General features: G+C 64.5%; 2 protein-coding genes across 14 annotated transcripts; both read right to left on the reverse strand.

Moving 5' to 3' along the window:
• Nucleotides 1–49: 49 nt before the first annotated feature.
• RHOT2 (ras homolog family member T2) lies at nt 50–5,743 on the reverse strand. Of its 5 annotated transcripts, none has more exons than XM_013055325.2 (19): nt 5,502–5,743; nt 4,928–4,981; nt 4,770–4,851; nt 4,602–4,645; nt 3,866–3,919; nt 3,423–3,475; nt 3,240–3,348; nt 2,986–3,087; nt 2,806–2,904; nt 2,596–2,704; nt 2,388–2,508; nt 2,119–2,203; nt 1,892–2,034; nt 1,706–1,806; nt 1,491–1,621; nt 1,328–1,408; nt 1,094–1,216; nt 802–1,004; nt 50–565 (listed from the first exon to the last, which is right to left on the reverse strand). In XM_013055325.2, the coding sequence occupies exons 1-19, from the start codon at nt 5,595–5,597 to the stop codon at nt 439–441; spliced, it is 1,917 nt and encodes a 638-aa protein (XP_012910779.1). In that variant the 5' UTR covers nt 5,598–5,743; the 3' UTR covers nt 50–438. The 5 variants fall into 5 exon arrangements, with proteins under 5 accessions (XP_012910779.1, XP_012910780.1, XP_004750943.1 ...); XM_013055326.2 differs by having other exon boundaries at nt 4,928–4,986; nt 5,502–5,638; XM_004750886.3 differs by lacking the exon at nt 5,502–5,743 and adding an exon at nt 5,082–5,236 and having other exon boundaries at nt 4,928–4,986.
• Nucleotides 5,426–21,510, reverse strand: WDR90 (WD repeat domain 90). Of its 9 annotated transcripts, XM_013055319.2 has the most exons (42): nt 21,389–21,510; nt 20,912–21,003; nt 20,575–20,751; nt 20,364–20,472; nt 20,030–20,200; nt 19,672–19,786; nt 19,517–19,584; nt 19,093–19,178; nt 18,777–18,986; nt 18,298–18,366; nt 17,613–17,723; nt 17,387–17,532; nt 17,257–17,314; nt 16,723–16,841; nt 16,467–16,610; nt 16,252–16,382; nt 16,061–16,177; nt 15,606–15,841; nt 15,291–15,430; nt 14,958–15,088; nt 14,422–14,552; nt 13,906–14,067; nt 13,582–13,710; nt 13,190–13,320; nt 13,072–13,112; nt 12,790–12,921; nt 12,488–12,670; nt 12,060–12,157; nt 11,339–11,441; nt 11,102–11,223; nt 10,768–10,927; nt 10,481–10,671; nt 10,224–10,392; nt 10,014–10,125; nt 9,697–9,868; nt 7,415–7,537; nt 7,090–7,264; nt 6,864–6,994; nt 6,611–6,754; nt 6,419–6,538; nt 6,248–6,332; nt 5,426–5,806 (listed from the first exon to the last, which is right to left on the reverse strand). In XM_013055319.2, the coding sequence occupies exons 1-42, from the start codon at nt 21,396–21,398 to the stop codon at nt 5,607–5,609; spliced, it is 5,454 nt and encodes a 1,817-aa protein (XP_012910773.1). In that variant the 5' UTR covers nt 21,399–21,510; the 3' UTR covers nt 5,426–5,606. The 9 variants fall into 9 exon arrangements, 8 of the variants coding, with proteins under 8 accessions (XP_012910773.1, XP_012910769.1, XP_012910774.1 ...); XM_013055315.2 differs by having other exon boundaries at nt 7,090–7,537; nt 10,233–10,392; XM_013055320.2 differs by lacking the exon at nt 6,611–6,754.
• Between the last annotated feature and the right edge of the window lie 130 nt (nt 21,511–21,640).

Consider the following 21,640-nt stretch of genomic DNA (forward strand, 5'->3'; position numbering starts at 1 on the left):
ACGTGTTGTAGATTCGAGAAAAGTCGCCTTCAGAAATCAGGATCCCAGGTGCAAAAGATATAAGTGAAGTTTAATCAGGAGACCCCGCTTCATGTCTTCCAGGAGGAGTGAGGGAGGCCCTGAGATGCTCAACCATGTCGTTCCCCCGCCCCTACCTTTGGTCCAGAGTTGAGTGTTCTGACCCCCTTCATGCCACCCCGAGAACATGTGGGTCTGGGGTTCCTGCTTCCTCACCCAGGACGCCCAGTCCCTCCAACATGTGATACCCCAACCGGGTGGTGCTTGGTATCTGCAGCTGGGTAGGAACACAGGCTGCCAAGACTTGGAGGCCCTGTCCTTGGGGCTCAGGAAGGCCAGTGGACAGTGTCCCAGAAGCCCAGCTGAGACAGAAGGAAGACCCCGCGAGCAGGTGGCCCCCACACCAGTATCCTGGTGGCCTCACCGGCTCTTCACCAGGGCCCTGTAGAGTGAGAAGCTGAGGACAGCAGTGACAGCAGCCCCAATGGCCCCCAGTGTCACCCGCAGCCAGAAGGAGGTGGTGTGCAGCTCCCCGTGGACCAGGTGTCTGTAAGAAAGAGGCTGGCTGGCGGTGCCGCAGGGGTGCTGCCCAGATGCCCGCTGTCAGAGCCCCCGCCCCGCCTCCTGGGGCTGCTCTCTGTCCGCATGGGCACAGGGCCCACCCTGCACCCAAGTGACTCTGGCCTCGACGCTATAGCAGCCCTGCCTTCCGGGCCACAGGGACCACTGGTTCCCCGGGACGGCGCCCAGCCTCCCACCCCAGGGCCGCGTGCAGGTACACACGGGAAAGCGGCCATGGCAGCGAGCCGGGTGAACACAGCAGTGCTGGGCTTAGCTGGACCCACACACGAGAACGGGGCCGGGGTGGGCAGCCGGTGTCTGCGGCAGAACTCTGTGGGTGACAGGCCGGGCGGAGAGATGCCTTCAGGCAGGTCAGCCTTAGAGGAGACAAAGAGGCAAGGGGTCTGCCCGTCCATGTAGTGGCGCTGCAGAAAGAGAGGCTGCATGAGGGGACCATCCCCGGGCGGCCGAGGCATGGGGACTGCCCCAGAGGGACCTGCCAGGGGGAACTTGCCTTGTAGACACTGGCGCATGGTGCAAAGGACCCAGGGTCGCTGCCGTCGAACACTAAGCAGGCCACGTCACAGGTGGCATCGGGCGCAGTGGCCAACAGGCTGTCCGCACTCACCTCACACAGCTAGACAGAGCCTGGGTTCAGGAAGGGGTGCAGGGCCAGCCCCGTGGGCCATGGTGACACAGCACAGCCCAGCGTGGACCCACGGTCTGTCCCAGGGACCCCAGTACTCACTATCAGGTACTTCTCCTGCCCGTTGACCTGCACCGTGTTGATGGCATAGACAGCTTGTCCCTCCACGGGCTCCCTGGTGTCCTGGCGTGGAGAAGGGAGATGACTGAAGCTCGCTGGCCCAGACGCTGCCCAGAGCCCCCGCCCGCCACCTGCAGATGCTCACCCCCAGGCTGCGGCCGAGAAAGGCCTGCAGGAATGCGGACTTGCCCACTCCGTGGGCCCCCACCACCTTGCACAAGAGAACGTTCCTTTGCGTCTGCCCCTTCTCCTGGTCCAGCCTCTTCTCACGAGTGACTGCGGATGGACAATCAGGGGCAGTGTGACAGAGGGGGGGGTGCCAGGAGGGGGCACTGGGCTGGGGGGGGGGCGGGCACCCACCTGAGATGGCGTGGGCCTGTGAATCCTGCTCGCAGAGCGTGGGGTAGCCCAAGTAGCCAAGGTGCTCGAGGCAACGCCGGACGTCCACGTAGGTCACCAGGCTGAGGGCGGGAGGGGCGGGCAGCGCAGGGTCAAAGCCGAGCAGCCAGCATGGGCAGTGTTCCCATGGGCGAGGGCTGAACTCACGTCCACTGGCAGAGGTACCCATGCAAAGACAGCCGGCCCTCCTCGGTGCAGACCTCGAGAGGCAGCTGGGGGCCCCACGGGGTAGCGGGGAACACGCTGAAGAAGCTGTCCAGCTCTGCAGGCGAGAGGCAGCCATCGCGATCCTGCAGGCAAAGGGGCTACGGTGACACGGGCCGGGAGGCGGGCGGGATCGCGGTGGTGCAGGGCAGAACTCACGACACCCTTACCCGGTCATGCTTCTCAAACACCCTCTGCACGAACTGGTACCCAAAGTGGTTGAGCTCGGTGCTACAGCCGGGAGGCACGTGGAGCCTGTGGGGAGGCGGGGCAGTCCGGTACCCAGGTCCCGGGGGAGCCCCTTGCCCACCATGCTCCCCACGCACCAGCCTTCAGCCAAACACCGCAGCAGGAAGGCAGCCGGATGCTGTCGGGGCAGGGGCCCTCTGCTTTGTCCCATCCTAACTCCCCACAGTCAGGGAGCCCCGCCCCCACTCACGGCGGGACAAGGTAGTCTGGGGTCAGCACCAGCGTGTCCCCATAGCCAAAGCGCCGTAGGATGGTCCACGTGGTCTCATGACGGCCCCGCTGGATAAAGAGCGTGTTCAAGAACAGAAAGCCTGTTCCGAAAGAGACAGACGGCAGGTAGCGCTGAGCGACAGCAGGCCCCTGCTGCTCCCAGGGCATGGCAGGGTGTCCAGACTCACCGTCCAGGGTCAGCCGGTCATCCCGCACGCCTCCGGCCACGTTCTTGCACACCACTGTCTTCACATCCTCCAAGGCCTGAGGGGCCAGCGGGTGCCCAAAGCAGGATTTCTGCCCCCGAGGGAAGTCGCCATCAGCTAGCCAGTTTTCCCAGTGAGTGCTTGCCTGTGCCCTCCAGGGATGGGCAGCACCAGCAGAGAGGGGGGTCGCACCTGGAAGGCGTTGAGCTCCTCATCACTGAGCGCCTGGTCCAAATCCTGGTCCGAGAGTCTGAAGATACGCGTGAGGGCTCGGACACATGCGGGCCTCAGCTGCAGAGACAGCTGGCTCAGCGTGTGTCCTGCGCCACCGTTCCCGCCGGCCTGGCCGCCTCCCCAGAGCCTGCTGCCCACCTGCTTGGCCTCCGGGTCGTAGAGTGGGGCTGTGGGGTGCAGCACGGCTTTCTGCGCGTAGTAGAACAGCTCCGAGACGTTCCTCAGGTTCTTGGCAGAGCACTGGGGGCCACGGGGACAGACGCAGAGACGTGACCAATACCACCAAACGCGAAGGGCCCCCCGACAAGAGGCAGGCACAGGCTGTCTCCCAGGAGGCCTGGGGTGTCCAGAGGCCGGCAGCACCCGGGCACGCGCCCTAGCCGCCCGCTCACCTGCACACATGTCTCAATCTCAGGGAACTGGTTCATGACGGGCAGCACAGCCCCCATCGAGCCCCCCGGCCGCAGGTCTGACTTGTTGCCTGCCAGGATGATGGGGACTCTGCAGGGAGAGGCCAGCGGTCACCACGGATGGGGGAACCAGTGGCTTGCACCCACCTGGGCCCTGCCCGTTACCTGGAACCTTTATTGGTCTCCCCATTCACCAGTGGGATCCACTTGGTTCGTATCTGAGAAGAAAGACCTAGCCGTGAGCACAGGCAGGCCCTGGTCTGGAACTCCTGCCTGGACTGGGGGAAGTCAAGGCCCGCTGAGGAACAAAGTTCTGGACACCGCGAACGTGACCACTTGGAGAGAACAGTCGGCAGGTGGACCTCACTTGATCCTAACAGTCCCCAAACACCCCCAAGGAACCTGGAATCAGCAGCCCGAGGCAGCCCCCGCCACAGTCCTGCTAACCACCCACATGCTCTGTGGGAAGGCAGGGCTGTAGGAACTCCTGCCCACATGCTCCCAGAGCCCAAGGCCTGGGTCAGCTGTGTCCATCTGTAGTTTATTCAGAGAACACGGGGCTGGGTGCCAGCGGCAAGGACGTGCGGCGCAGGAGCTCCCACCCTCACCTTCTCAATGGTGGCCTCCTCAGACACGTCGTACACCATACACACCACATCTGCCTGTGGGAAAGGGGTGATGCATGGCGTGAGCACAGGCTTCCGGCTCCACGCCACCTGCTGGGGCCAGAGGCCTTGGAACCACCCCCCTCAGCACCCGGCCACAGCCAGGGACCCCCAGACACTGTCAGCTGCTCCTCCTGACAAGTCCTCCCGCCCCCTCCTCGGGAGCCGACAGATCTGCTGGGTCTCCCGCAAGGCTCAGGCCTCCAGCCTTGGAACTGGGCACCGGGCAGCAGCCCTGCATTCCTGGGTCATTGCAGGCACGAAGAGACAAAGACTCAAGGGAGGACTGACAAGGCGGCTGCTCCTGGGTAGCCGAGGCCTTCACCCTAGCCCAGTGATGCCCCGGGACGCAGGTGCTCCTGGTAACAGGTGGGTAGCGGTGACCTGGAGCCTGGCTCAGGGCACCCGCTGTAGTTCAGCAGCTCAGAGCAGTGCCCTGGGCTACAGGATGGTGGCACAGGCAGTCAGGGCACAGGCCTGGGTAAGGGGTCACCTCTCCCCAGAGCCAGCGGGCTGGCCAGCCATGCAGTAGCACAGTCCCTCTCCTCTCCAGCGACCGGCAGGGAGAGCCCAGGGAACCCGACAAGTGGTAGGATTAGCGAGGCCTCGGGCCCCTGAGCTCCTCCGCCTAATCCCCGCAGGCAGCAGCGGGGGCGCAGCCCTCAGGGACACAGCGCACCTTGTGAATCTCGTCCCGGAGCTCCTCTGGCGTCTGCTCGGCTTCTGCGGGGAGGGAGGGAGGGAGGGAGACACCGGGGCTGCGGAGCCCGCCGGGAGCCGGCCGGGAACCGGCTGGAAGCCCGCCCCCACCCCGCCCCCAGGGCACAGCGCGGCCGGCCGGCTCCACCTGAGTAGTCCACGATGTGCGTGGGCACCCTCTCCGGGGTGACGTCTGCGGGGATGGTGATCTCCTCGGCGCGGGGAGGGACCTGTAGGGGACGCGGCGTGAGGGCGGCCCGAGGCCCGGGACCCGCACCGGGGGCTGCGGCCGCGCGTGCCTCTCACCTCCGCGGGGAACTCCTCGCCCACGAGCGACAGGATCAGCGACGTCTTTCCCACCTGGGCTGCGCGGGGCGGCGCGGTTAGCGCATAGGCCACGGTCGCCGCGCCCCCGCCCCGGCCCCGAGACCCCCGCCCGGCTCCCCAGCCCGGCGCCTACCCTCGCCCAGGAGCAAAATGCGCACGTCCCGCTTCATGGCGGCTGCACGGGCCCGGGCCCGGCCCCGACCCCAGCCCCAGTCACGACCCCAGTCCCGACCCCAACCAGCGATCCCCCGCCCGCCCGCACTTCCGGCTCCCGCCCGCACTTCCGGCCCCCCGCCTGCCGAACCGCACGAACGAACAGAGCGGGCCAGAGCGTCCCAGCCGTGCGAAAGCGCCACCGCGCGGACACACTGGGTATTGCAGGTCCGCCCCGCCCCCTCCTGCACGGGGAGCAGGAGGTGGAGCCTTTGGTGGAGGCCACGCTCAAGCCTGGAGTGACCAGCTGACCATACGCCAGAATGCAACACCCACGTTTATTTAAAGTTTACAAGGTAGAGACCTAAGAGAGCCCGCAGGTGAAGAGCCCAGCAAGCACCTTCCATAAGTTCAAGGTCTTGATGACCGACAATCCCAGGCCCTCTGGCGTGGACAGACCCAGGCCTTCTTGGCTCAGCAGGAGGCCCTCGGACATCCCTGCTTCTCAGTCAGGCGGAGGCCCTGAGCTCAAGGCCCGCTCGGAGGCCCGGTGGCCCATGACTTCCCACACCAAGATGTCACCGTGGGCCACTGAGAAGAGCAGCTGGGCGGACGGGGCAAACCTGCACAGCTGCACCACGTCGTCATGGCCGGCCAAGTCCCGTGTGGCCCCCGACTGACAGTCCACCAGCCTCAGCACTCGCTCTGGGGGCAAACAGCATGGGGCTGGGGCTGGGCAGGCAGAGGGCTGCACCCACCACACCCCGTGACTGTGTAGTTCCTGGGGCCCGGGGTCCCCGCCCTGTCCCAGTGCCGGGGCCTCTGGAAGAAAATGTGCTCAAAGCCCTGTGTCCTCCACACCCCAGGGACCGCTGAAGCTGGGACCAGGGACACCAAACCTAATGAAGAGCCCATCGGCTTCCAAGGCCCCAAGCTAGGCCAGTGAGTCCCTCTGCTGAGGCCCTGGGTCTGGGTCCCACAGTCAGCACCTCACACCCCTCATCTTCTGACCCTACAGTGCACCTGGGCGTGTGTCCTCGCCCCACTGCAGAGATGAGGAACTTGGGGCACTGAGGTGAGAACAGTCTCAGGTGGGGCACGGGCAAGCCTCTCGGCTCCCCTCAGTCCCACTGCACCAGGACTCACCGGCAAAGCCAACTGCCACGAGGTGGGCCCCGGGGGACAGGCTCAGGGACACGGCAAAGAATGGCAGCGGGATCCTCTCTACCACCTGTGGACAGTGAATGTGATTCTCCCCTCCCCAGCCCTGGGGCCCTCGGGCTCCCAGCACCACACAGGGGTGGGGGGTACACATGCCTGCTTCTGGTGAAGGTTGTAGAAGACTAGCTCTGGATGCATGCTGAGGCCCGCGCACACCAGCAGCGCCCTGTCCCAGGGGCAGAAGGCCACGAGACAGGGCGGGGGATGGCTGGGAGCCTGGGGAGGAGCACACACACTGGTCAGATGGGCGGGCACCACCCCCCACCCCTGTGCCCCCAGGACCCTTACCTCCGTGAGCGTGGGCGATGGGGAGCTGAGCCAGTCCACGAGCTCGCAGCAGCCCCGCGGCCAGTCAGCAGCCCAGATGCTGATGCGCTGGTCTGAGCTGGCAGCCAGCCACAGGTCGGCCCCCTCTGACCCGAAGTCTCCATACTGGGGTGGGGGAAGGGCTGGTGGGTGCCTCCCGCCCTGCCCTACCCAATCTCCCTCCCCTGCCAACATCCCCCAGGCCAGGCCCTGCCGGCTCATGAGGCTACTTCACCTCTTTGCTTGTGCTCTGGATGGTGGAGATGAGAGCGCCCTGGTGGTCACTCAGGACGTGGAACGTCATCCCTGTGCAGGGGCGGCTCACAGCCACAAGCCCATCCTTGTCTCCAGAGAGGATGGTCTGACCTGGGCCAGACAGGGCCACAACGTTACCCTGCAAGCCCCTGGCCCCCGGCCCAGATGGGTGAGCACACGGAGGCCCCATGGGCTCCACTGCTCACCATCGGCGGAGTAGGCCAGGGCCGTCAGCGCAGCCCGGTGGGGGTGCATCTTGAGCTCCATGGCAATGCGGGTGACGCTGAAGACACGCAGGGTGCCGTCACTGTAGCCAGCCGCCACCTGCTGCTGCTCTGGGCGTCTGCAGGAGGGGGGGCTCCAAGCCAGACAGAGGCAACTCTGGGGGCCCACAGGAGGAAGACACGGGCACTCCCCTGGGCGTGGGGAACACGGGCCCAGCCCCAAGGCTGGGATAGACACCGAGGGAGGATACAGAGACCAGGCAGGGCTAGGAGGGGGGTCTGGTTCGGCCCTCAGGGCCCCCGGTACCTGGTTCAGCACCTGGAACTGGATCAGGAGCTCCATGCTGGCCAGGGACCACACCCTCACACTCCCGTCATCACTGCACGTGGCCCAGTGGGACGCGCTGGGACTGAAGACCACCTCATTCACCTGCAAGGGGCCAGCCAGCCGGCCGCGCTGAGGCTGCAGGGCCCTCAGGCACAGGAGAGACACGGCAGCCCCAGGTGTTTTTTTTTTAAAAGATTCTATTTTTTAACCTAACTCTATTCCCGACATGAGGCTCAAACTCATAGCCACAAGATCAAGACTCGCACACTCATCGGACCCAGCCCGCCGGATGCCCCAGGTGGTCTTTCTGAAGAGAGCACCATCTCTCGCACAAGCCTGCCTGGCCCCAACCACCTCCACGTGGCATCAAGAACCCGTCCTGGCCTCTGTCCCAAGTATCCCCACACGACACCTGGGTGGGACGGAACCTGATGGCTCACTTGCTAAGACAGCACAGAAGGGACCGTTCTGGTTGGCCCTAAAAAGTGGTGATATGACGATGGGTGAGGACATGTCCCCGGGAGCTGCACACAGAAGGTGGAGGAAGACAGCCCAGGCAGGAACACAGGAAACAGTAGACACAAAAGCCACATGTCCACAAAGGACAAGAGCACGCTCTAGACTCGGACGTGAATTTCAAGGATAAATGCGAGCTCCTAATACGTCATGTGGAAAAAAGTAACCGGGGGTGCCTGGATGGCTCAGTGGGTTAAAACCTCTGTCTTCAGCTCAGATCATTATCCCAGGGTCCTGGGATCGAGCCCCACATTGGGCTCTCTGCTCAGCAGGGAGCCTGCTTCCACCTCCCCACCCCGCCTTTCTGCCTACTTGTAATCTCTGTCTGTCAAATAAATAAAATCTCAAAAAAAAAAGAAGAACCAAGCTGTCCGGCTGAGCAGCGGCAGGCCCCTCTGGCACTTGGACCACGACACCTACGTCCATTTCCCTCAGGAGGGGCCCCCAGACTCTGAGAAGGAATAGCCGAGTCCGGTTCTACAAGGAGCCGCAGAGGGGACCCTGGGACACCTTGTCCTTCCACACGAGAGGGACGTCACCAGTGACCACCAGCTCCGGTCAAGGCTGTAGGACCCAAGGGCCCGTGTGCCAGCAGGTGAACAGACATGGAGCCGTGTCTGGCACTGACACAAGCTGTGCTACAGACAACCTGGAGGGCCCCGTGCTCGCTGAGAGAGGGCAGACGGACAGGAACGCCTAAAACAGCTAAATCCACAGCAACAGAGTCGGCCAGGGAGTACCAAGGGCTGGGCAGGGGAATTGGGGCGGGCGGGTGGTTTAAAGGGTAAGGGGCTTCCTTTTAGGGAGGGGAAATGCCCCAAAATGGGATTGTGGTGAGGGTCGTGCAATTCTCTGAAGATAACAAAACCACAGATCCCCAGTGGATAAGGGCTATGGTGTGTACTTCGTATCCGAACACAGAGCTGCCACCAAAAATCCACAAGCAGCACACGACACTCCCCCATCCAAGTTCCTCTGATGACAACCATTATGTCAGAACAAACGAAGATTAAAACGAGATTTAAAAAAAAGGAAAAGGATTTGGGAACCAACTCAAAGAACCTGCCCCTGGCCAAAAATGGGGCTTGAAGGACATCATGAGAAGCAGTGACCGCGAGGAAGCTGGACCCACATTCCCACCTAGCAATGTGCACAGAGCCTCACGAACTCGCAGACCCCCACCGGCGGCCGAGGAACCAAGCCTGCACTCAGGAGACCCGGCCCAGGAGGGAGAAACTCACCCACCCTGCACTCCCGCCTCGGTGCCGCCTGGAAAAAACCAAGCTTGCGAGGCCGTCTCTCCTGGTCACCCAGCAGGCCCTGCTAGCAGGGGCCATTTTACGAGCACAGCGCCAACGGCAAGCAGCCCTGGACCAGACCCTGGCCTGGCCTCCAGCGCTCTCGGACCCCAGGAACATAAGGGCCTAGAGGCAGGTCCAGCTGAACTGGTGGGAGGTTCCAGGACAAAGCAGCTCATTTTTTCAACAAATAGATTAAGAGAAAAAAAGGACAAACTAAGAAGGACAGAGAAGGCCAAAAGGCCCGGGTGGGGACGCATGCAAGGCCTGTGCGGACAGGGTTAGCACAAAGTTCCAGGCTCTCCTCACCTGGAGACTGCCTGGGCCACTTACACAAACCCACCGGACTGCTGGTCTTGGCCTTGGAGCAAACCAGGGAAGGGAGGAGCAGAGCAGAGCCCGTGTGGCTTACTGCCCTGCCTCTGTCCAGGGTGGAAATGCCCTCACCTTGCTCCTGTGGCCGCTGATGAGGCGGGTGCTGGTGCCCTCGGCCCAGCTAACGTACCAGAGCGTGCCTGCCGTGGTGCCCACCACGCCCATGTCCATGCTGTCGTGGAAGACCGCACTCACAACAGCCCCGTCCAAGGTCAGCTCACGCTCCATGAACACAGAGCTAGACCTGGGGTGGAGGGTGGGGGCAGGGGGTTGAAGGGGCGGTGGGAGCCACAGCTCAGGGACCTGGGGCTCTGGGGATGTGCCCTGATCTTTGGGCTGCAAGACACCGGCCTCCCCCTCCCCAGCCCTGCAGCCGGCCGGCAGCTCACCTGGCTCGTGAGCCCTCGCACCGCAGCTCCGCCACGGCCCCCACCGCCCAGAGGCGCAGCCGCCTGGTGTTGCTGCCACTGACCAGCCGTGCACCCGAACACAGCAGCACTCCTGGGAGGCAGGAGGTGGCATGAGCCCTGCCCCAGGCGCCCAGAGCTCCAGTTGATGTCTCCTAGGAAGGGGCCGTGGGGACGCTGTTGGGCACCCACCGATCTCACCGTCGTCGGCTTCCCAGGCCAGGAAGCAGCGGCCGGCACTTGTGTCCCAGACACAGATCTGGCCAGCGTTGGAGCCGCAGTACAGCAGAGGTACGGGCCCATAGCAGAGCGAAGTCAGCTCACCCGCCCTCACCTCCTCGGGGATGGGCACTCGGTGTCCCTGAAGGGACATGAGGGCAGCAGGGGTCAGCAGTGTCCTGGGACCCAGCCCGACCCCATCGTCTGGAACAGCCTCTGAACCCTGGCACCTGGAGGCTGACATCGGTCCCGCGCCGCTGTAGGAGCCACAGACTAACGGCACCTTGGCCCACACAGACCAGCTCACTGGCATCCCAGGGATTAAAGGCCACACCGTGCACTGGCTCCGGGAGGCGGGTGGAAGACAGGACCTCATAAGTGGCCGTGCTCCACAGGGCCAGAGTGCGGTCGCCATAGTCCCCTGGGGAAGACACATGGTAGCTGCATCAGCTGCCCAGGAGTCTCAGGACAGGCAGCAAAGTCCAGAGGCCACTGTCCTCCCAATACCCCAACTGACCCAGTGTGACAAGGAGCTCATCGTCTGGCGAAAATGCCAGAGCCTGCACAGCGGTCCTGTGGTAAGAGAGGAAGTACCGGCAGGAGCCCCCAGGCACGTCCCAGATGCAGATGTGGCAGCGGGAGGCAGTGCCACAGCTGCCCGAGGCTGAGGCCAGGACCTGGCGGGCAGGAGAGCAGGCAGTCAACCAGAACAGAGTGGCCCACAGTCCCACTGCGGTTCTGGCTGGAGGGAAGGCTGGAACAGCATCCCTCGTCCCGCTCTGGAGGGGAGAGCCGGCTGCGGTTCTCAAGGCCCAGCCCTGGGTGGAGAAGACAGGATGCAGGGCTGGTACCTGAGCACCGTGGCTGAGGGCCAGGGTGGAGATCTCCTCGGGGTGGCCGAGCCAGTGTCGCTGGGCACCAGAATGCAGGTCCTCCACCACCACCAGGCAGCCGCATGTATAAGCAAAGAAGCCTGTGGGCAGGGAGGGCACCCCTGAGCCAGTCCGCTGGGGCCCGTCCCAGGGCCGACAGAGCTGGGCCCTCCCTGCCGCGGCTGGGCTGGGAGCCAGGGTGTGCAGCGGCCCCACCTGTATCTGGCTTCCAGACCACGTTGGCGCGGCCATTCCCGTTGTAGCCCACGACGACCTTCAGCAGCAGACGCTCCACGCCAGTGTTGGACACAGAGGCACTCTGCAAAGACACGGACAGGACGCTAGGGTGCCGGCACGGTGCCCAGCCACCTGCCCCCCCATCCCCAGTTCGACCTCTCCCCGATCAAGCTGGAGCTTGGGATGGAGCCTTGGGAGGTGCAGGCTCCAAGATGGAGACAAATGGCAGGAACACAGGTCCCAGAACCCACACGAGAAGCCGGCAGAGCGTACGTGGGAGGCACCTGGCATCTAGGGAGGCTGGGCAGGGCAGCAAGGCCCAAGGCAGACCTTGGGGAGGGCACAGGCACAGGATGAGGAAATGGGAAGGAGCCAGGGCCCAAAGGGAGGGCTCATCAGGACACCACCCGGGGCCACTATGGGCGTCTTCAGGACAGCCAGAGCCCTGGCCAGCCAAGCCAGAGTGCGGGCACAGGGTAGAGGAGTCACCTGCAGGAAACCTGTCACTAAGATCTACATCAAAGCTCTGTCACCAAAGCTATGAGCTTTGGAGGCCACCCCAGGGAGACCCCAAGAAACCGAGTTTCCCGGGGGAAAAGGACACTCCAGAAAACTACCAGGCCATGCCACCCCCACCTCTGGGCCCGTAGGGCGTCTGCTTGTGGAAGGGCCTGCAATGACACCCCCCACCCGAACTGACCTTGGCCAGCAGGGGGGTCTTATAGCGTGCCAGGAAGTGCCTGTAGCAGTCTGGGCGAGCAGAGGGGTGGACCTGAGCTTTGCTGACACTGTGAGCACCTGACCGGGGAAGGAAGAGGCCTCGAAACATCAAAGCACCCACAACCCCTCAGAGACCCCTCCCTGCACACAGTCACCAGGCACCGCTGGGCAGGACACATGTCTAACCCACAGCAGACGCAGGGGGTCAGGCAGGCCACACCCCACTGCTAGCCCGGCCCAGCTGGGGCCTCAGACGAGCCTACTTGCCCTGCAGGGAACACAGCTTGTCTCAGAGTAAACCTCAGCCCGTCCGGCAGCTGGGCCTCCCTCAGGCCACCAGGAGCCCACGCAAGACCGCAGTCCATCACGAGTATCCCCACCCCGTCCTGCCGCCCCTCTTCTGCTTACTGGACCAGCTATGGGGGTGGGGACCCATGCTGAGGCCCCAGGGGCCCCCTGGAGACCCCCAGACCCCATCTCCAGCCCTGCTGGCCTCTTTCACCAGCATGGGCAGGCATGAGGCCTGACAGAGTCGCGTGGGGCTGTGGCTCTCTTCAGAGACTCCTTCTTCATCCGACAAGGAGAAGGCGCCTGGGGAGAAGGCGGAAGGGAGCCGTGAGAGGAAGGGGCAGGACTCTGCTGTCGCCCCACCCCTCCCCGACCTGGAGCAGAGATGCGCTCGACACTCTCTCCGGGGCTCTCTGCCCTACCGTTGTCACCCTTGAGGGACCCCACACAGACGCCTGGCTGGAGCGGGGATGCTGGGGATGGCTCAGGCACCTGCTGCCGGGGGAGCCCGTTGGCCCCACACACCGTGTCCTCCAGCTGCCTTGCATCCAGGCCTGGACACAAAAGAAGCCAGCCTGGGCCACACACCCCCAGTTCTGCACTAGGAACCCCAGGAAAGGAAAGGGCCCTACACCACCCACAGAGATGGCAGAGCTGGTCCCAGAGATAACCACAAAGCCTGCCCCTGTGGTGGGGCCACTCACTAGTTTTGTAGGTCGGGGTGGCCGCAGGCGAGTCTCCAGCACTGCAGAGGCAATGAGAGACCGGGTAGGAAGAGGGTAGCAGAAGGCCAGCAGACGCAGCTCGAGGGCAGGCACTTGCCTTCCTGGGGGTGACCTCTCTGGGGGACCCAGAATGTCCCAGAGGAAGATGGCATCCCCCACGCTGAGAAGCTGCTGCTGGTCAGGGCTGAAGCCCACGGCATGTACGGGCTCTGAGTGGCCAATATATACCTGGGGGCAAAGGTAGTCACACAAAGAGACCTGGAGGCACAGCTACGGCGCCACGGTCCCCTGGCACCGGGTGGAAGTACCGCGTCCCACTGCAGGAGGGCGATGTATCCTGCAGGCCCGGCTGCAGTCCTGAGCCACCAGATAGGGACAGGAGGAGGCGACTCTCGGGGGCTGCAGGCCCCAGCAGGCACTGGGGAGCAGGGGGCGTCTTGTCCGCCCTCCCTCCTACCCACCTACCGGGCACCTGCCTGTGGACCCCACCTGGCAGCTGGGGCAGGACTTCGTCACGTAGTCCCACACCTTGATGGCCCGGTCGGCGGCCATCAGCAAGAAGCGGGCATCCCTGCTGAGCGCCAGGGAGGGGCAGGCCACAGCGTGGACGCCTGGCAGCTGCAAGAAGCACTCTGGTCGGTGAGAAGAGACCAGAAATCACAGACACCCCCCAAAAGGAAGTCTCCCTCCGTGAGAACTGCCACTTCCAAGGAGCAGCAGGTGGCCCAGGGCCACCCTCCTTACGGCCCTTGCAGGCATAGAGCTGGGGTGTGGAGAGAAGAGATTACACGCTGACCACAGCCCCGGGCTCACCTCCCGGACCACACGGCCCGACGCGGTATCCAGCACCGTGACTGTGTGAGAGGATGTGGACAGCAGCAGGTGGCCAAGAGGTCCAGGGTCAAAGCAGATGGCCACAGCTGAGTCTAGGCAGCTGCTGGCCGGGTCCAGGGCGCTGACATGGATTTGCAGCAGCTGGGGGAGGGCAGCTAGTTGCCGCTGGCCCGGCCTCCAGGTGGAGCACGCACCCCCAGAGCCCAAGCACAGAAAAGGAGTCGCCTCAGGCACCTGCTCGGCACTCCTGCCCACCTGCGGCTTACACATTCTGAGTCCAGGCAGCAAGGATCAGACCCTCTCGGGGTCAGCGTGACCTCCCACCTGCCCCCTCGACTCCCTCGCACTCTACCCAGGCCCAAGGAGAAGCCCTGTCCCTCCCTACCACCCTCCAGCCTGAAGGAACCAGAAGAGCCACGTGTCCCCGGCTGGGGACACATGCAGAGTGTGCTGGCCAGGCCAGCATGGACACACAGAAGACTCCAGCTCGCTCACCTCCTCTAGGCAGGCTGCGTTCATGACGGTCACCACGTACTTGGAAGGGCCCACGAAGGCCAGCAGGCGGCCATCCCCGCTAACCGCCAGGGCATTGGGGGTCGGGTGGGCGTCCCGGCACACCACGTTAGCTGCCGGCAGTGTGGGGGCACAGAGTCAACTGGGGGGAACCCAGACCTACCCCCAACTGTGGGAATGGACACCAGTGGGCACGAGCTACCACTGGACCAGCTGGGGTTCCTCCTGGACCACGGCCAGCTGCCAAAGGGACCACCACCGGCCCAAGTGGCCACTACTAAGTGGCCACAAAAGGGAACACACATGCTCGGCTGACCCGACCTCCACCCAGTAGTCAGGCCATTCGCCTCCTCCCACGGCAGGGTTGGCACAGACCCTCAATGACCTTTCATGCTGGGGAGCCCTAAGTTCTAAAACCACGCTAACCTGGGAGCTGCGGGCAGTGGGCCAGCCCTGCCCCACACGGACAGGACAAGGACGTGGTCAGGAGGCTGGAAGGGGCAGCGTGGGGGCCTCACCTGCCACACGCAAGACGCGGCATGGGGCGCTGACGCACTGGTACTGGGCCAAGGTGCCCGAGGAGCAAGAGCTGAACAGGAGGCTGCCGTCGGGGCTGGTGGCCAGGCCAGTGACGGGTCCTCGGTGACACCTACGCCACACAGGGACAGCCGCTGCCCTGGCCCTATGCCGCACCACCCACACCTCTCCCAGCTGCTCCTGACTCGGCACCCCAGGGGCGGCAGAGGGCTGGAGCTTCTGTGCACGGCCCTTCCTTGCCCAGCCCCGCTGCCCACGTGCCACCTCAGCTTCCACCTCGGGGATCTGTGAGGCCGGAGCCAACGGGCACCCACCTGTGCTCCACCAGCACCTCAGCAGCCTCCAGGCTGAAGGAGCGGACGGCCCCACTGCTGAAGCCGCAGAACAAGGCTGGCCGCGTGGGGTGAAAGGTGACGGTACACGGGGCCTCCTCAGGGGACCGCAAGTCATAAAGCTGAAGGGCAGGGTCCATGAGGCCGGGTAGGGACGGGGCTACATGGGCTTCAAGAGCCTGAGAGCCCATCTCTCCAGGTGGCCCCACAGGCCCCCAAGGCTCCACGCCTGCCTCACCCCGCCCACTGGCCCTCGGGCCCTCCCTCTGCGATGGCACCCTTCTGGCCGCACCCCACCTGCTGCAAGGTCACCAGGTCCCAGACGCGGACAGTGTGGTCCTGGGACACTGTGGCCAGCTGGCTGCGGCTGCCCTCGGTGGCCAGGGCCAGCACCGGAGCGGTGTGGGAGCGAACCAGCACGCTGTACTCCTGGGATGGGACATCCAGGAAGCCCAGGAGGCCGGAGGACGTGGCGGACAGCACACGCTGACCATCGGGGCTGATGCACACTGAAGTGACTGGGCCCTCGTGCTCTGCACACAGTGTGGCTCAGTGAGCTCCCGGGCCCCTGCTACCACACAGGCAAACCCACCTGTCTGTGGGCCAGGAACAGGCAGGCTCCCCGATGACCACCACTCCTGGCCTCAAGACTCGACCCCCTGGAACCCTGGGCTGAAGTCTAGCCAGGGGATGACCCAGGGACACGGCCCTCCCACGGTAGCTCTGACGCCGAGACGGCTTCACGGTCCCACCTGCCTCCAGAAGCACAGAGGAGAAGTCCAGCGGCCAGAGGCGCAGGTAACCGTCCTCAGAGCCCACAGCGCATCTGGCCTGGGAAACGCTGAGGCTGCTGATGGAAATGCCAGGGCCTAGGGAATGGGCAGGGTCAGAGCACAGCATCAGCGCAGTTCCCCCCCGCCCATGTTGCAGAAAATCCACCTACCCGAGCTGAACGCCTGCTTCTGTGAGGCGGGGCCATCAGGGGGCCGTGCGGGTAGGAGCTGGCGTGCGTGCCGCACAGCCATGCGCCGGGGGTCGATCTCCAAGATGTGGCCGCTACGACTGCACACATAGCTGCTCCGGGAGGTGACAGGTAAGGGCTGAAGGGACAAGTGCGAAGGGAACCCAGCCAGCCACGGGAGTGAGGGCAGGACTCACAGCATATGACCATCCTGGGCCTGTCCAAAGGCCAGACCAGTCAACTCCAGCACGCGATGCTCCCCCAAGTCCACAGGGCAGGAACGTAGCTCCCCCCCTCGCAGCCGCCACAGCCGCACGCTGCCCTGCCCGCATGATGCCATCCTGTGAGGCACAGACGTGATGCTACAAGGGGTCCCCAACCCAGGGAGCAGCAGGCTCCGCCCCCACGGGCCACCAAGGTCTCCTTCCTGCAGCACAGGGACAGCACCATCACCTGCTTTCGTCAAAAGAGGCCACCTCAAATGCCTGGATGTCAACCCCGGTGTGTGCCTTTGCCAGAAGGACTGCCTCACCGCCTCGTCCCACCTGGGCTGTGCCCCAGGCCAGCACCACCTGCAAGAGGCCCAGACTGAGCGCCCGCAGCCCACCCCCACCCTGCTCGGCCTCCCCCAAGCCTCAGCTCTCCTTTCCCACGCAAGAGTGCTCGGTGGCCAGAATTGTAAGTGTCCCCCTGGACTTCTCCACTCAGGCTGGGCACATCTATGGGAACAGAGAAAATCCTGAGCTCCAAGCAGAGACGGACCTGTGCTGAAACACGGGACACTCCGACACACCTGACCTCAGGAAGGCGGACATGCCAAATGCGGCCCGTGGAGAGAGCGGGCACAGCACTGACTCTGAGCATGGACCTGAGAGCACAGGAAAGCACAAGGGGCAGGGGCTTGGCAGGGGAGCTCTGCTTCCTAAGTGCCTGGACTCTGCCTGCAGCCTGGCACGGCCACCCCAGCCCCCAACCCGGGCCTGTTACCGTCCTCCCGTGGCAGTCCCTGCCAACGCCGCAGAGCAGCGCCCCACCGTCGGAGAAGCTGCGGACGGAAAGGAAGCAGTGAGCGTGGCTGGGGCTGGCCCCCCACCCCTCGCCGAGGCCCCACACCCACCTGAGGGAACAGAGGGCATGGGCTGGGCTCTGGAACAGAGACAGGCACTCCCCGGTCTGGAAGTCCCAGAGGCGCAGCATGCTGGGGGGCCGGGCCTGGGCCGAGGCCAGCAACAAGCCGCTCCCATCCAGAGCCAGGGCAGAAACCTGGAGGAGGCAGCACGTTGAGGGAATGGCACTGGGCCCGCAGGTATGAACCTCCCCTGGGATAGGCGGGGGGCGCCCACCTTGTCCGTGTGGCCAAGGAAGCAGCGCTGCTTCCGGGTGTCAAGGTGCAGGACGACGATGGCCGCGTGGCAGGGATACACCACAGCAGCGCCATCCTTGGTCCACAGAGCCTGTGCACAAGGGCCAGACCCGGACGTCCGAGGCTGCTCAGCCTCCGCCCACCCCAATCCCAGCACAACCCCCACGTGTCAGGAGCATACACTCAAGCAGGATGTCCCCAAACCCTATCTCCAGTATTAGAAACTCCAGAGTCGAGGTAGAGAAACACCAGGACCCACAGACACTCAGACCGCGTCTAAAAGGACCTGGCAAGCACAGGGCCACAGACCCAAAACCGGTGTCCACACCAGCCCCACACACCAGACAAGCATCAGAGCCTCACAGGACACGTGCGAACTCTCAGGGCTAGGGAAGCTCTTGCACCTAGGCCCATGGTCACGCGGCCTGCGCTCCGGACAGAAGGAACGGACACCGGGATGGGGTGCCCGTGCTTCTGCCAAGGGAACGCAGGGCCGTGCACAGACACTGGCAAGGCCAGGAATCCGCGGGGTGGGGGGAGAGACTCTATACCCTGAGGACGCTTAGACGTCCATGTAACCACGCTGGTGAGACACAGGCTTTTCCCACTGCCCCCTCTGTGTGACTGACACTCATGCAACCCAGCAAGAGCACGGGACCCCTCACCCATTTGGTGGTGTGGCCCCCAAAGCCGATGACTCCCTTGAGCCGCAGGACGGGATCCGGGAGAAGGCTCTGAAACAGGCAAACTCACACTGAGACCCCAGGAGGTGAGGCTCCTGCCCACTGGGGCCGCACCAGCCCATGCTGGCTCCTCCCTCCCGAGAAGCAACGTAGTCCCAGGGGCTTCTGCCAGCTGCACCGGGGCAGGAAGACAGGACCTGGCCTCAGTGCCAGACCCTTTGGGGAGCCCAGCTCCAGCCCCTGCCTGCAGCCCAAGGCATCCACGGATCACCTAGTGCCTCCGGACCCTTTGTGGGAAGAGACTCTCGTCTAAAGCCACCTCCTGCCTATGCTGCTTTCCGTGGAAAGGCTGGATAACGACAGGTTTCAGAGACCCAGCAGACCTTCCCCACACCTCATCTAGGCCTCACCCACGATGGTGAAACAGCTTACCCCTCACCTTCCCCAGAGTAGGCACTGACCTCGTGCACGGCCACACCCTCTGGGGCCACGGGCACCACAGTTCGCTCAGGAGTGGGCACGTGAACACCCCTGCCGGCTGCATGCTTGCCAGTGACCTCCGGCCCGGCTGAGGGCTCTTGGATACGGTCACTGGGGCCATTCACACTGGGGAGCTCTGAGCGCTCACAGAACACGCTGACCTCTGGAAGGGGCCTGGGCTCTGAGGGAGCCTGACAAGACAGCAGGGGCACAAGGGCCTGTCAGCACCCCGAGGCTGCCACCCTCCAGCCCCGCCCCCAAGAACACAGGAGCACTCATGGCTACGGGGCCAAACACCTGCACCACAGAGAGCACGCGGTCCTGGAGGGGATTGCTGAAAGCCACTGGGTGAGAGAGAACCTTCGGCGCACGCCCCAGGAAGTCTGGAATACAGCCAGAGGCCACAGGAGCCGCTCAGCAGAGGGCACAAAGGCCTGGGGACAGCATGGTCCCAGGGCTTCACCCACTCCTGCCAAGCCACAGCCGCAGGCCACTTTTCTACCCCGGGCCCCCCAACACCCTCCTACCTGGAAAGGCTGAGAACACCAAGCACCTACACCTCCCACACGGAGCCGGCATCTCAGGACAGCCTCGAGGCGAGCCCTGGGCCCTGTGGGTACCCCACTGCCAGGTTCCCCACCCCCAGTATCAACACCCCCTTCCGTGAAACTCCACGCGCCTGCAGGCCGGAGCCCAGTCCCTGCTGATCTCACAGGCCCACCTGCCTCAGGAGGCGAAGAGCTCTTCTGAACCAGCTTGGAGGACGCACTGAAGCTGTCTCTGGGAAACCTTGACAGGGTGGAAAGAAAGTCAGCGTCCAGCGACCTGCCCGCCGTCCCTTTGCCGGCCTCCCGCAGGATGGGCAGAGCCGCTCACCGGATGTGGACATAGTGGTCATACCAGCTCTCCCCCTTTGGCACCGGGAATGCCATTTCTCGCGGTACAGGTACGACAGACAGCTTCGCCCGCCGCGCCTCAGCAGTGCTGACAGCTACAGAGGACAGAACCAGTCCAGGGAAGGAGGCCCACCCCGCTCCCTCTTCCAGCCCAGGCGAGTCTCGACACCAGATGCCACCAGCCCAGCCACAACCACCCCCTGCCCCCGACAGGTGCCTCGGTTGCTGGGGGTGCTCCAAGATTACACAGCATATGTGTTTCTGTCGTGAGCCCGGCTGTCAGCCCCTCCTGCTGAGAACAAGAGCAGGACGGGCGGGGGCATCAGCGCGGCACTCACCAGGCTCAAAGCACAAGTCACTGGTGTAGAGGCTCTTCACCAGCAGACTAGCACACAGCCTGACACTCTTGAGGTGGCTGTAGCGTCGGTTCAGGTATAGAAGCAGGACGTCCTGCAAGTCCAGCTGTAGGCATGTCCACCGGGGACCAGAGGGAGCGACACCGCCCGGCTCTGAAGAGCATGAGCCGAGATCAGCGCCCACAGTCTCACCAGCCAGCCCACGGCACTCTGTACTTGGCCAGCCCCAACCATGGCATGCCCCCCGCCTCCCTCTCTGCTCTCAGGCCACCACTCCAGGGCTACCGCTTCCACTCACGCCCCATTTCGGCATCACCTTTTAAAGAAAACCCAGCCTCACAGATGAAGGGAAACTGCAGCCACGTGGCCGTAGACTTGAACTCCTTGAAGAGGTTGGAGAAGGACACACGGATGACCTGGCTGTCCTGCAGGGCAGAGCACGACCGTGAGGAGACGAGAGGGGCTGCGAGAGGTGCTGCGAGCCTGCACCCGCACCCCCGCCAACCCCACTTCCCCAAGCTCGGCACCTCGGTGGCCACATCCAGGTGGATGATGAAGTGCTTGGCTGGCAGGGGCTTGAAGAGCACGTACAGGAACCGGCCTGTCAGCCCCAGAGACTGGGTGCTGGTTCTGGGCAGCTGGATGTAACTGCCCGCAGAGACAGGACCCCGGATGCGGTACACGGTGCACTTCAGAGTCTTATCCTGAAGACAGAGAAAGGGGATGCAGCTCGGTCCACCCAGGGACGCCAGGAAGGGCACCACCGGCGGGACCCTTGGGTGGTTCTAACAGGTTTCTCAGTAGGGCTTAGACAGGGTCCCGAGGGCGGCTGCCGGGTCCCCCCCCCACCCCCCGCCCACTTACGGTCACTGGAGCCACATCGCCTTCCTTAGTGGAGCGCTTCCACTCGCCCACCTGGAAGTGTCTGAAGACGTTGAGGAACGGGTGCTGCCACACTAGGGAGCCAGGAAGGTGTGAGGACCCCAGCGAGCGGGAAGGCGCGTCCCCAGATGCCAGGCCCCCGCTGGCGAGAAGGGGCGTCGCGTGGCCAGCCTCCACATCTTCCAGGGAGGGGCCAAAGCCTGGGCCTGGGCTCCACCCGCCCCCTCTCCGCGTGGCTACAGCGATACTGCGCGCCATCCCGCGTCCTCCCACCGACCACGGCCTCCGCAGCGCGGACTACCTCCCGCCCCGAGCCCCGTCCTCCCGACGCGGACCCCCGGCCTCCGCCGCGCCGCCGCCCCGACCCCGGCCCTCGCCCCCCCGGGCCCCTTTCCCGCCCCCTTCCGCACCGACACCCTATCCCCGGCCCCCCGGCCCCGGCCCACAGCGCGCGGGTACCTTTCGCCATGGCTTAGCCGCTCGCACTTCCCGCCTCGGCCACCGCGCGCTCCACGCTGGGCACGCAGCGCGCGCTTAGCAACGGCCGCCTGGCAACGGCGCCACGCCCGCCGTCCTGCGCGCGACGCCACGTGACCGCGACGGGGTCGGAAGCGCGACGGCGCGGCGTTAGCCACGTGACCGCGGTTCGCGCAGAGCCGGGTCGCGTGACCGCGGCCGGGGAGGACGCTGGACGGTCTCGGGGTGGGCGGT

The sequence above is a fragment of the Mustela putorius genome, unplaced genomic scaffold (assembly GCF_011764305.1).
Source record: "Mustela putorius furo isolate JIRA1106 unplaced genomic scaffold, ASM1176430v1.1 tig00004007_pilon_pilon_pilon, whole genome shotgun sequence".
Lineage (NCBI taxonomy): Eukaryota > Metazoa > Chordata > Mammalia > Carnivora > Mustelidae > Mustela > Mustela putorius.

Bases quoted from the DNA above. Each gene is read 5' to 3' on its own strand.
- RHOT2 (XM_013055325.2), bottom strand. From the start codon at position 5,597: ATGTCCGAGGGCCTCCTGCTGAGCCAAGAAGGCCTGGGTCTGTCCACG. The intron at 3,088-3,239 runs GTGAGCGGGCGG...CGTGGCCCCCAG, and splicing joins AGATTGAGACATGTGTGCAG to TGCTCTGCCAAGAACCTGAG. The intron at 2,705-2,805 runs GTGCGACCCCCC...CCTCGGGGGCAG, and splicing joins AGGAGCTCAACGCCTTCCAG to AAATCCTGCTTTGGGCACCC.
- WDR90 (XM_013055313.2), bottom strand. The intron at 15,431-15,605 runs GTGGGGTGCGGC...CCTGCCCTTCAG, and splicing joins ACCTGGTGACCTTGCAGCAG to CTTTATGACTTGCGGTCCCC. The intron at 10,928-11,101 runs GTACCAGCCCTG...CCTGCCCGCCAG, and splicing joins CCCTCAGCCACGGTGCTCAG to GTCCTGGCCTCAGCCTCGGG.